The 13,958-nt window shown below is 38.8% G+C and overlaps 1 protein-coding gene across 2 annotated transcripts in view; it reads right to left on the bottom strand.

Annotated features, from left to right (window-relative positions):
• LOC116704465 (transmembrane protein 230) overlaps positions 1-6,004 on the bottom strand; it is an 11,006-nt gene extending 5,002 nt beyond the window's left edge. Inside the window, exons 1-4 of one of the 2 annotated variants that reach the window (XM_032539988.1) lie at positions 5,855-5,970; positions 1,468-1,469; positions 1,213-1,322; positions 386-508 (exon numbers count right to left, since the gene is read on the bottom strand). In XM_032539988.1, coding sequence (XP_032395879.1) covers positions 386-508; positions 1,213-1,314 — 225 coding nt within the window. In that variant the 5' untranslated portion in view covers positions 1,315-1,322; positions 1,468-1,469; positions 5,855-5,970. Of the gene's footprint in view, positions 1-385; positions 509-1,212; positions 1,323-1,467; positions 1,470-5,854 lie in introns of both variants that reach the window. The other variant, XM_032539987.1, reaches the window with a different exon arrangement.
• Positions 6,005-13,958: the final 7,954 nt, after the last annotated feature.

The following is a 13,958-nucleotide window of genomic DNA, read 5'->3' as shown; positions in this document are numbered from 1 at the left end:
AAACTTGTTCTTTAACATCAAGATACAGCCAAGGTGAACTAACTTGATATACCAACTGCGTTCAGAGGTGTCTGAGACACATTTAGAGGAGGCAGGCAGCTCAAACAGAAACATTTTGGTCACAAATGGATTTTCAGGAGAACAGGGCTGATGGGGTATTTACTCACTTTTAAGGAGGCCAAAGCATTATGGGAGAATGTAACACGCTTCAGAGTAAGCTCTTTGGTAATAAGAGAAGAAATTGTGTTCAAGTTTATGTACAGTACTGGGGACACATTTCAACTGGTGTCCAACCATACTGACTCCAGACAACATCTGGACCTGACCCCCATCTCTGTATTTTACCATTGGAAGAGATTGCATGACATTAGCTGAGCAAACTCACCTCGACCTTTATGGTTCCTGAGAGAAGAAGAGCCCCGAAGACTATCAGTAAGGAGCCAATCAAAAACAGGAATATTGCCAGTGCAATCGCCTTGTATGGGACCTTTGGTGGGCTTTTCTTGAACTGTAATGTGTTCAAATGTTGGACAAAACACAAGACATTTAGACAAGACAAGTGTATTCATTCATCATTATGGTTAATAATAGCAGGCGGTTTAGCTTAGGTGCACTGGTGCCTCAACGTCAGGGCTGCAACTAACGATTATTTTCATCAATCTGACGAATATTTTTCCGATTAATCGATTAGCTCTTTGGTCGATATTGTCGATTAGTCTTTCCCAAAGCCCAAGAGATTGTATTCACATTAAAGAAGCTAGAATCAGAAATTCATTATTTTTCATAAACAAATGACTCAAACCGATTAGCCAATTATAAAATAGTAGTAATTCCTTTAATAGTTGACAACTGATTGATTAATCAATTAATCTTTGCAGCTCCACTTAACATGGCGCTTAAAAAAGGTACTTTATTAATGGCATAATAAATGATAGAAGTATTTCAGTTCATATTAAAACAAAATTAGGCTGTGTTAATCCCTAAACAGAAACTGAGTGTATCAGACTTACAGCTACTCATATCTCCTCTGGTATAATCACAGAAAGCGTAGGAACATTTCCAGGAAGTCATTCATTGGGATTAATCTCTAATTATTTGCCTGTGGTAGGAACACTCTTCATAATTACCAAGTTCCTGAACAACCCATAGAGCCGCTTGAGGCCCGAGAGACATCAGAGACAGGTCTGTAGAGAAGAAAAGCAAGCGTCTCACCTGTAAGTCTATGTAACCGTCTTCATCCGCCGCCAGCCGTGAGTACTTGACCTTGTTGTTGGAGATTCCAACACCCAACATGTTGCTTCTTATTGCCTGCATTAGAAGCTCTTTGAAAAGAGAGACAGAGTTAATTAGTTATGATATCTATACAGTAATCTTTAATTTGGTCCTGTAGTTTAATAGGTTAAGTTATAGTGACCCCGGCATAAACAATAAGTTAAAATCTCAATCACGGTAGACAAAATGTTTTACGTCTGATGACTTATGCTACCCCACCACTACAGTACACCTTGAGACTGAGAGGTTAGTGAGAGTTTAATTTTCCACAGTGTCACATCTGCTTGGAAATGTAAAACACTGCACAATATAATCTAAAATCAAAAACACGATTAATTAAACATTTCACCTTGATAACGGTACATGAATGACAATTAATCACGTTGTCCTCAATCATCTTTTCTGAAGCCAAAATGTTCCCAGACAACGGACACTGTTTTTTTGGGGCACAAGTTGCTCAGTTGACTCAGACTATGTGTTGAGTTATCCCCCATTATGCTTTCCATTCGTCTGACTGGTCCGGGCGAAGTCTCGACACTACACATGCGGTATTGTTTTTTGGGAGAAAGTAGGCCTTTCAACAGGTATAAAATTACCGAAATTAGTCATCGGTTTCAAATTAGTCAAATGAAATATTTGCAGCACACGGTTTATAAACTTAGAGGCGAACATTTGATCCGTTATTCCACAAAACCTGTTTTTCTACAAAGCCTGCCTAGAGCTGGAACTGAATGACTACTATTTCTAGTGTTTATTCCACACATGCCAGTCAGTGTTAATAAAGACAATCTACTCAAAGATTTAACAGATTATCACTGCGTCATCTGATGTGGCATCCCCACACAAAAAGAGAAAGATTAACATAAAAATACCACAACACCAATCTGCCCCTGAGGGACTCGGAGAAGTGTGACTACACATGTGGTCTGATCTTCCTCAAAGCCTAAGTTTTGTTTATGTTGGAGAATTGAGCTCTGTGCACACTTGAGGCCCCCCCCACAGGAGACTAAATCCATGAATTGAACAAAGTATGTAGGGGTTTTTAGAAACATTCTTTTATTTTGCTGGCAGCTGTCACTTCAGCTCGCCACAGAGCCTCTCTGATGGGGAAAGCTCCAGGTTACAGATGTGAAGTTACAGCACGTACTGCGATAAGGGAATACTGTGGATTTAGCACCAAAAAAAAGGAGGAAAGTGTTGACGAGAGCATTTCAGGATTATCCAAGAAAAACCTACGCAGCTTTGAAAGAAAACTAAAACTACGTGGGAGTATTCATTAGTAGTCATCTGGATTGGTTTCGGGCAGAGATAGAACCTTTTTTTTTTCAAAAGAGTGTTTTGCTGTAGCATGAAGGATATTCCCTAATTATTAGTTGTTGTTGATGGTGGCGGACAGCGCTGTCAAAAAAGTCGCTCCAAAAACTCCCATAGGTGTTCTGCTTAATGTGTGCTGCTGCTGCTACAGACCTGGACAGTGTGACATTGTACAGATTTTGTGAGGACGACATGCAGACGGTTTTAGTCAGCACATAAAACAACAATAACCCTGGGTTACAGCAACACTCAGGAGGCTTCATTAAGCCACGAGGGAGGCCTACAGAAGTGGGGACAGGATTCTCTACAACCAAGCCAGAAACTCACTAACAAAAAAGGAGAACACAATAGCAAAGAGGAAAACCTGAAAAACCTTTTTCTGGTCAATGACCCTGCGTCATGCTCCATTTAAACGGGGAAGCAGCAATTCGGCAATTTTCCGCAGGGTTGTCCGGCGGTGTAGGAGTGTCCTAAATGGCCCATGTGTGTGTCCTCCTGTTGTTGAAAATTGCTTTATTAGGAGAAACCCCTTGAGATGCAGCATCTCGTTTTTGAGGGGGTCCTTAACGATACGTACATACATATACAGTTAACAAAACAAAAACAGACAAAAGACAAACAGTCAGACATAATCAAGTTTGAGGCAGACCAAAAATAAATAAAACTGGATATTAATAATAGTAGAAGAGGTGTTATGGTGTTGTAGAGGATTAGGACAGGTACTGTAATGGGAAGATAGGGCATTTTTTTAAGGAGTGAAGAGATAGAATGGATCGAATATTTACAGGTAGATTATTCCAATCTGAGGCGGTTTTAAACCTAAAGGCTTTCTTAGCTGTAGCGGAAGGTATAGCAGGGACAGAAAAAAAAGTTGTGTGAGTGTCTCAAGTGGTAGGTAGAGGAAAAAGGTAACATAAGCTTTTTTTTTTTTTTAGATAACTAGGGTAATGGAAACACATTCATAAATAAACTGCAGCTAACGCTGGTGTCTTCTTATTGAGGGTGATGCTAGAGCAAGTTTTTCAAACATAATACAGTGATGAGTTGTGAAAGGACATCCAAGGACAAATCTACAGACCGATTCCAGCACTATGGGCCTTATTTTAACAATCTAAGTTCACCGAGTCAAGCACATGGCGCAGGTGCGCTTAGGACGTGTCCAAATCCGGGTCTGTGCGCCTGACGCATCGTTCAAAAAGGTTGTACTTAGTGTCTTAATTAATCATAGGTGTGTTTTGGCTGTAACATGCAATAAACCAATCTCACACACACACACACAGATTTTACTGATGTGCTGTTAAAATAATGAAATGCTGCGCTATTGACTTTAGTCCAGTTTTTTTTTTTAAAGCGATCACTTCCCGCTGCCTCAAGATAGCAATACGCCAAGAATGCACCTGAACACACCTCACTGTAAGATCAGCACGGCCAAGGGCGCACAGATGTGTATTTGCTATTTAAACGGTGTGGGTGCGTTGTTAACACGTTGTTCACGTGTTAACGTGTTAAAGTGAATTACGTGTTGTTTACATGTTGTTTACGTGTGGGAAACCAAGTGTATTTGAACTGTTTGGCTTTCCATAGGGCGCTGGACGGGACAACAACTGCGTGGGTCTTAAACAAAGACACTTGCGTCTGGCTTTGCGCCATGCTGGGTTTAAGATAGGGCCCTATATGCTTTTGTTCTATAGTAACTTCCTCCTTCAAAACAAAACCATTGATGAAACGCGCTCGTTCAGACAACGGTTATTAGTTTGATTCAAAATCCATCTAGAACAGGCGTCGAGATTGGTGGCCTGGTATACACCTGGCTGCATCATATAACTCAACCATCAGAGATAAATCCTTTTCATTTTGCCAGCAGACACATTGTCTTTGTACTATAAATTCTTCAGGACAAGTAATAAGTTCAAGAAAGGGAATATGGTCTAATTTGATCCTACAGGGTGTTACTTGAAGAGGATTCTTTTTTTTCCTGTCTGTATTGGCTGTCTCTCATTTGGATTCGGTCTTGACTTGGACTCAAACCTTTTCAGAGTCGGTCTTGACTTGGATTTGAACCTCTTTGGACTCAACAAAGGTGAACTTGACTACAGTCCTGACCCGACACCAAGGTTTTTCTTTCCACAGGCTGTCACTATGACGGACACTTAACAGTTAGTGTCCGAAATAATGCCATTGCCTATAAACTTGTAACCTTAATCCCTGTGCAATAACCTTGTTACATGACAACATCCACTGTACATTCCATATTTAATTTTTTTGTTTAAATACAGTTTTAACATGTAAATGTCATCATTGTCAGATATAAATCTGAGCAAGCCGTGTACGCTGCATTGTCCACCCACCTTATATAAAGCATAAATGAATAATAACCATAAAATATAAAGCAACATGTGACATTAATGAGTCCATATTTATTCCAGCACCCTTTAATGTCTTTAAATGTAACAGGTTTTTAAATGATGAATAAACAATGCAGGTGTTTGGTTTTTCTACACCAAAACTATACCCTTGAAACAGCATTTTTAGACCATAATGACGACATTAATAAAAAAAAAAATATATAATTTACAACAAGGAGGAGGGAAGATATTCAAAACTTCGAAGGGAATGGGTTTTTGGTTGTATGACGCAGCATCCTCCCTAGCCTGGTTCAGTTAAATGGGGTTACTGCATGATAATATGGTAGATAGTTTTTTTTCTTATATGACACTTAAACATTTTAGTTCACCACTGTATTCTTGGTAAATGACGTGTATGTGTCGGTGTTATTTCAGTTGAATTAGCTAACGGTAACTTTGCATGAATTCTGTGCTTTCTCTTTCCTGCAACTGTGCCATGTCTTACAGTGTCGTTACCCAGCTAGCTAAGTCGTATTGCTACTATCAAATATTGAAATGAATAGGCAAAAGAAAGTAAACAAAGTTTAAACTTAAAAACCTCCACGTGTCGAGCTAGCTTAGTTAGCTAGGTTAAATCCCTGCATGTTACATATGGCTATATTTACGTTACTGCCCATAATATACAAGTAGCTTCTGTGCATTAATAACATTATGTACCTGAGGCTTTAGTCAGCAAGCATGTACAAATTAAGATGTTCACTGCTGAGGGTACTGCTTAATTAACCTGCCTTGGTTGTTAACCACTCATTACCTAGCTAATTAGCTGGACCGTTATAGCTTCTTAGAAGTTATCAAAAGCGAGCTAACGCAGCCTGACATCCGCTTGATTTGAAACTCGTTTCTTCGCCTCGTTCCTCTCTTACCTTTACTTGAGGTATAATTAACACAGTCAATGTTATCCTGTGCAGACTGCTCCTCTACGGTGCCAAATCGGTTGTTTTCATGTATCGAAATCTCGGGGGAAACTTCCTTATTTTCGAACAGAGCGCATGCGCACATCCGTCGTATCCTGTTGCTTGTCCTGTTCACAGTTACCAGGCTTCGTGGCTAAGTTGTTCATCCTTATCTTGGTAAACCAATGATCCAATCCTACAGCATAAAAATATTCACTTACAAGTGAAGTCCTTATTTAAAATGTCACCTCATTAAGAGTACAGAAGTTGTATCAGCAGAATAGACTCTTTCACTACTATGTTTTTTATTGAATTATCGGTTTAATGTTATTGTTGGAATATTATTGTTAGTGATGTTGAAAGGAAATTATTGTTGTACCAGGTCAAAGTGTCCTTGATTGTTATTGGCTGAGCTCCATTCAAAGTCCTTGTAAAATACTGTGTATAACAATTCTTCATGCAGCCTTATATAAAGTGATACAAGTATGAATTCACATAATTTAAACAGTTGCGTATAGTTCCTCAAAACCTTACTTAAGTACAGTCATTGAGTAAATATAGGCTACTTTGTTACATTCTACCAAAAAATTGTGATTAGTTGCTTATCAATGCTTTATTCAAAAACTACAAGAATACTGCAGAAAGAAGTAGCCTAACTGTTGCTACACTTATTTCAATAAAATACCCAGACATTTCCATTGTGAGAAATGTCTTTTCTCCTAGACATTTGTACACAATGCCCTTTTCTCTGTCCTTACCTCGGATGTTCCTGAACGTGTTGAGAAAGCAGCCTTGTCTTCTTTATCCATTCTGCAGTGTGTTACACAGCAATTCGGCAAAGCCCTTTTCATAAACTATGAAGTGTTGCATGATGTCCTAGCTTGCTGTGTGTGTGTTGGTCTTGAATTTATATAACGGTCACAACAATTTCAAGTCAAACAAAAGTAACTGAAGAATGAGCATCTTTACCCTCTACTCTAAATTCCAGGCACGCAGTCCTCAAAAAAAACTTTATCCTTGGGTTTGTCGATGCTATTTTTCTTCGGTTACATTTCCATTGCAGCCTTCTTTATTTGTGACCTATACATTTACTTTCAACAACATTCCTCTCTGTAATCACATTCCAGGCTATTTGCTGATTGGCTCTGCAGCTGTGTGGTTTCGGGGGAAATAAATGGCTCTGTACTTTCAGGAAAACATCACTTTGAGCTTTTTATAAAGTGGATTGCCTGCCATGACGGTCAGTCAAATTAATAGCGTTAAACTGATACGGAAATTTGAAAGCTGATCCTATTACTAATGTTTTTGTTAAAAAGTTGCAAAGAGCTGGGATTCTCCGGAAATACATTCGTTCAGTGTTCCCAGCAGATTTATCTTTTTTGTACTGGGACAACTCAATTTGTGCAAAAGAAAGGGCAACTCTCTCACCTAGCCCACGCAAACTATTTTGTATTTAAGCTCTGTGATAGAAAACGCAACATGGAAACCTACATCATCTTGTAGTAAGCTACTTCCTGCCCTGATAAGTGAATACAGAGGTGTCATTATTTTGGGATTTTTACCATGTTATCATGGTGTCAGCAACAACAAGCAACAATCTCCACTGAGAGTCAATCAGCTTTGTTACGGTCATTTAGATTTAACAATGCTGTAAACATTTATCTATTGGAATTGGAGTTTGCATTATGTTCCACTCAAATGAAATCAACGGAGGAAAAAATTGTACTAATGGTTGCTTCACTGCAGTTTTTGCAGACTATCAACGGTATTAGCCACCCCCCCCCCCCCCCCCCCCCCCCCCCCTCCAGGCAGCATTTCTTCTCCTGTAGTGGGAGTAAAAATCAGATTGGAAGAGGAGGAGACTTCACACAGTTCAGGAAATCCTAATACAAAAAAAGACCAGCCAGCCAGATGCATTACAGACACAAGGTATTCAAAAACTGTGATCCAAAATGTAATGGGTTCTTCCTTGGCCTACGTTACACCCTTTCACGATGTTTCATGGAAATTGGGCCAGTAATCGTTCTGACAGACAATCAAACATCATCAATCAAAAACATCAATCAAAAACATAACCTCCTTGTTGGAGGTAATTCAGTGACACAGGCACCTTTAATAGTAATCATTTTGAAAATAATGACACATTGCATGCCAAAATCTGCTTTATGAAAATCCACAACATATTGTAGCACTTTTAATCCGAGTGAACATCTTTTTGTTACATGGACAAATCCAAATAACTCCCTCACAACCACATCCATATCATTTTGGAAAGATGCTGACAGTAATAAGAATAAAAAGTGTATAACTGGAGTGAACAGACAGTCTTTTTCTACTAATGGCAGGAAAGCAGGGCCCTTTGCAAGGGCTTGCTGAGTGCAACTATGAACTCTATCATAAAAGAGACAACACCCAGTTAAGACTACACAACTTTGATCATTTTGAGAAATCTAGACAGCCCTGGGCGAGTCAAGTAAAAAAAAAAGAAGAGAAATATGTCGTAACCATCACGCAAAGCCAGCGCTAACAGAATGAAATACCATGTACCCTTCAAATTACTAATGAGCAACATTTCTTTCTATCAAATACTGCACAACCAGACCCATTTATATCAGAAAATGTATGAATATTAAAGTCAGGGAGCCAACTAAATTTGAAGTGAACCAGACAGATTTTAGAGTTTTACACCTCTTGTCAAAAATATTACTATACATCTGTTTGTTTTTTTAAACTTTGTCCCAAACTTTCCTCATTATCCAATAGCCAGTCAGCACTTAATAAAATAGATATGATTAAATGAACATAAAGTCTTGAGGACAGAGCACATGTAGTAGTATCAATTGCCCCATACTCTAATAAACCTAAATAAGCTAAAACTCTATGGTATTTCTGTATTGTGTATACACTGCTCAGTCTGGGTAACACATTTTATCAAGGTCAAGGTTAACCACGATAGATTACAATATCAAATGATATAATCTTCATGAATGTACGATTTATTGCAGGGCTGGCTGGTGTGTTAGACATCAACTTTAGCTTGGCATAGCTTATGTGTTTGTACAGCGGCTTTTGTACATAGTATGTGCACATGACATGTAAAAATATATTTTAGGTTGCACTTCTGCAGACTTCTTAAGTTTATAAAAAAGGTGAATGCATGTGTTTGTAGTTTCCGCTTGGTGCGTTCATGCATGCATGTCTGTTGGTTTGTGACCGAGCCTGCACATGTACTGTATGTGTTTTGGAGAATTCACGTTGTTATGGACAGTATATACATACATAATGCATGCATACAATGCATTTCTTTTCATTTAAATGGTGGTGACTTAAATTGTATTTGTATTTTTAGTATGCAGTTCTTCAGTCCATCTACATGTGAATATAGAAGAATTAATAAAGAAATGATCACAAATAGGGAAAAAATAGGGACAAATAGGGGATAAATGTTAAATAATTTTCTGTCAATTATAAACCATAACCTTTACGAAACTCTGGGTCATTTCTAGGGATACATTATCTTAAATCATTATCACTTATCAAAGACATTAATGTGAAAACACGAGAGAATAATATCTAACCATAGCAAACAGACCAAATTGATGATTCACAGTAGTGATATGTATACTGTGTGTAGTATTACATTTAAGATGTATGCATGCCCTGGTTACTAAAGGGCTATGATTTTAACCAGGGTAAGGTGTTTACATGGTGCTCAGAAATCAGGGTATTGCCATAACCCACATTTTTAAACTCTATGTAAGTGCACTGGGTGTTTACCTAATGTACAACTAATAAATATGTCCCGTGCATTTCTAGAGCTTTCTTGGGTCATCAACAATACACAAGTGTCGGAGGGAAATCGAAGAACAGAACGGGAGAGACCCCTTCCATTTAATTTGGAATGAAGCCACCAGAGTATTTTGCAGTAATTATGAGGAATTTCCTCACGCTGGCTTAACCAAGTCCCAGCCAATAATGGCATGCCATGGGCCATCTTTCCATTTCATTTCCATTTGAGTTGTTTCCTCTTCATGCCCAGACTGTTGATGTATCCATCCTGGTTTTCAACCCCAGCGGCTTTGTAAGTTAATGAAACAAAAGTGCTCATTTTAAATTCCCTTTACCTATTTCTAAGTGCATTCCATGATTAATTGGACCCACCATATCCATTTTCCCTAAACAGGTTCCCTTTTATATCACAGGCATCCACCAGCATCTCTGCAGAGCCCCGCCCAGCACAGGAAATCAAATTAGGATTGACATCATTTCTGTGAACCGCCTACCTTGCCGTGTCTACACACGGAGGGGAAACAGTGTGTCATACATTTGATGGATGTAAGTGCTCCATCGGTCTCTTTTAAAAAATGATCTGTGGTAGGTATGTGTGTGAGTTTCCGCATCAGAGCTCAAGCTTCTCTTCCTGCCTGTGTGACAGGCAGCCGGTCAGGACAGCACACAGGCTGCCGAGCAGGCTCGGAAAATGCTAAGGCACCTATAGTAACAGGTAAAGGATGTGTTGATGAATCATTTTTAAAACTGCATATCATCATATTAATCTTATTTTCGGCAACTCAATACCTTAGATTTACGAGATATATATTTAGTTTTAGTTGTTTTGACCAAAGATAACGGGGGAGGGGGGTTTGAGAAGACACATCTAATGAGAAGTTAGCAAGTTAATGTTACGTTAGCTAATGTTAATTTGTTGCTATTTCATTAGAATGAAATTACATAAAATGAATAACCGTGACTAAACGCAACATGAATACAACTTCTATTAAACAGTCAGTGAACGTGTTTTCTGCCTGAGTTCGGCTAGTTGACCATGATGACGACAACAAATCCCATGATCCCATGCTACTTCACGCCATCAAAGTCTGTCTTTTGTTTTTGTTTTTCTTAAGAAAAACTACATATTGTATGTCTGAAGTGACATTGACTGAGTCTGGCCCCTAGGGAGCGACCCCTTTCTCATTACTTTAATCATTTGATTAAATGCTAAAATAAAAATAGTGATTAATGCAGCGTTTTTGAAATACTTGGATGCTTTTTGCAGGCACTTGGCATTAAGTCGGAATATAATTAGCATATAATTCAGCTAATTTTTTGGATTGCTTTTGAGTGTGGCAAACTTTTTATCCATCCACTGCAGACAGTAGTGCAACTGCAGTATCTCTCTCGCTTTCCATAACTCTGTGTGCCAAGCTTTTTTCATAGCTGACTCATAGAAAAAGCCTCAGATCATTTAGCCAAGAGCTCCATGTGTGCTTGTCATCAGTTGCAGCCAGGATACCAGTTTACCCTTTATAGCAATAAGCTGAACTTTGAAAAGACCAAATAAACACGGCAGTGATATTTGTGTAATGTCTCAGACATTTCTGGAATTGAGAAATTGTATAATGTTGTGGACGGGGGCATGCCTGGGGACTTTCATATGTGCCCTGACAGAAGAAAGGTTAAAAAAAAACACCATATTAGTAATACATGGAATATTTGCCAATATAAAAATGCTTTGAGAAAGCAAAGAAATCTGCATATTGTGGAGGAGTATAATACAATCTTTATGTATCTGCTGGAGCTGGAAAACAGGCCTATGAGACATAAAGGTTTTTCGAAAGATGCATCAGCTACAACGTAAACATGCAGCACAACTTAATTAGAATTAAAGAGTTACAATGGCAAAACAATCTTTTTTAAAGTCTTTTGGGCTATGAGGTGTAGTCTATTCTCTTAAATGCTATTTATGTGTTACAAGGGTAAGCACATACTCTAAATAGGGCATTTTATGGTAAAACCTTTTAATTATAAAGCTGACCCCTGAACGGCCTTCCCCAAACTTTAATTTCCCTTTCATTTTCGCAGTCTGCAAAGTTGGAGGTAGCCATCTTTGCTAATATATTAAAAGTTGAAGCAGCTCTGGAAATGGTTTCTGAATGTCTCGTCTCTTTTTCTCATTAATGAAATCATCCTGGATGCTGGTATTCTGCCAGCCTTGCTCCTGAATTCAAGCAGCAAACTGGATGAACAATTAGGTGCACTAATCTCACGAGGGCAAGCCTTTACCTCCCTATGAATAATTTAGCCTTTAACCAGCTGAAGCTGATAACAACAAAATGTATTTCCCTCTGCCAAGCGGAGGCTGCAACCGTGCGTGTTTGCCTTCCACCGTTAATGTAAGGAGAGTGTAGGCTTTTCCCAAAGTGCAATCACTTACTGGTGTCTGAAGCTGAATGTGAGAGGACATCAGTTGTGAGAGGATGCAGTAATGGCTCGCTGAGTTGCCTGTTGGCCTGAGACAAGGAGCCTGACCTTTAAAGGGAAAAGTCTTACTTTCACACATTTTGTTTTTTTAGAAAAGGTAACAAGGCAAAAACTGCAGACAGGAGCTGAATAGCACAATCAGAAACATTCAGGCCTGGGATAACTGACCAAGATGGATCCATTTGAGGCCAACAAAGTCAAAAGGTTCTGTTGTTACACGTAATCACCAGTGTGCTTTTGCAAGCAGCAAATAGCAAACTGGCTTATACCTTCAGGAATCGCACAGATCAAGGAAAGGGGGAGTTGGGAATAGAAATAAGAGGAGGAAAGACTTTTCTTATTGTCGTGCAGTTTGGGTGTGTGAGTCTATAAACTGTCAAGCTGTCTTTTCAGGGTAGGAACACACAACTCGGTAAGCATCTGATAGAACTTCATGACCTATGCAAATGAGGGGAGAGGATTTTGTGTCTGGAGACCAGGTTGCTTTTAAATTTAGTGGCACTTGTTTTGTAATGTTCTTACTGAGAGATTCTCGCAAGAGTCTACAGCCATGGTGACTTGAAGGTGGTATAGTTGTCGTATAGTGATACTTTGAGCTAAATGCTAACCTCCGCATGCTAACACGCTCACAATGACAATTGTTCTGACCTCTCTAAAGTAAATTAAGAAAGAGTTTGGTTTTTAACATAGGTGTTTTCAGCACGCCCCCTTTGGCTAACCAGCAGCAGTAGCTTTAATTTAAGTTTCAGTTTTAAGATGTCAATTGAGTGTTCTGCAGAGCAGGGTGACAGTGCTGTTTTCTCCTGCTGCAATTTTCCTTCTTACATCGTTGCCTTGGATACTATTTGTCCATAAGTCCAATATATTTTGCTAAAAAATGTTAAAAGTAATTATACTTGGCATATCTTTGGTTTATTGGAGTTTTCTAATGTCAAATCACTAAATTGATAGTTAGCATGGCCATTAGTTGTGACACTGCATTTTCTGTTGCTATAAATTGTGGGTTTGCACTATATTTGGACATCTGTATTAGTTTAATCTCATTTATGTTTGTCTTTTGCTCTTTGTTACAGTATAATAAGGAAAGTAAAGTTTCTTCATTGAACCCCAAGAAACTCGGCGAACTTTACACTGTTAGCTAACTGTCAAGTTTTGAAGAAGCAACTCATTACAAGGACAGTATAACAATTAACGTGGTAATGTTTAGTAGGTAATAGTGTACCATGGTCATTTCCTTAGCTAGGCATGCTAACATTTGCTAATCAGCACTAATCACAAAGTACAGCTGAGGCTAAATAGCCAAAGTTCTTACAAGGGGAACACAAACATTTGTACCAAACTTAATAGCAATCCATCCGATAGTTGTCTAGAAATGTAGCTCAGTGTAAATTCTTTCAGGAAGACCTAACTTTTAATTGTTGCACTCCTAAATCAATTCAGCTGTTATCCAAATAAATGTACATTTTGTCATGCTGTGTATAACTGTAGCATATTTGCAACTAGTCTCTCCTGATTGAAATGTATCTCAGTGTAAAACCTTTCAGGAAGACCTCACTCCTAATCAATGCTCTACCTAACTCGAATCAGCTGTTGGAGGCGTTCACCTTTCTGCTAAACCAATTAGAATAATACACATGTTCCAAGGGCCAATCACAGAGTCAAAGCCCTGCTTTAAAAAAAATCTGTTTCTCCCTTTGCTATCAGCTGTCATTGCAGGCAAAAAGTGCAACCCTCCACCTTCCCTTGCTCCTCCAGTCATCTACTCGAGCTGACCGGTCCGGTCCTTCGGTCTGGTCTTCTGGCTCCTTTGTCG

This window comes from Etheostoma spectabile, chromosome 16 (assembly GCF_008692095.1).
Source record: "Etheostoma spectabile isolate EspeVRDwgs_2016 chromosome 16, UIUC_Espe_1.0, whole genome shotgun sequence".
In the NCBI taxonomy this organism is placed as follows: Eukaryota; Metazoa; Chordata; class Actinopteri; order Perciformes; family Percidae; genus Etheostoma; species Etheostoma spectabile.
This window is presented reverse-complemented; position numbering and strand designations above follow the sequence as displayed.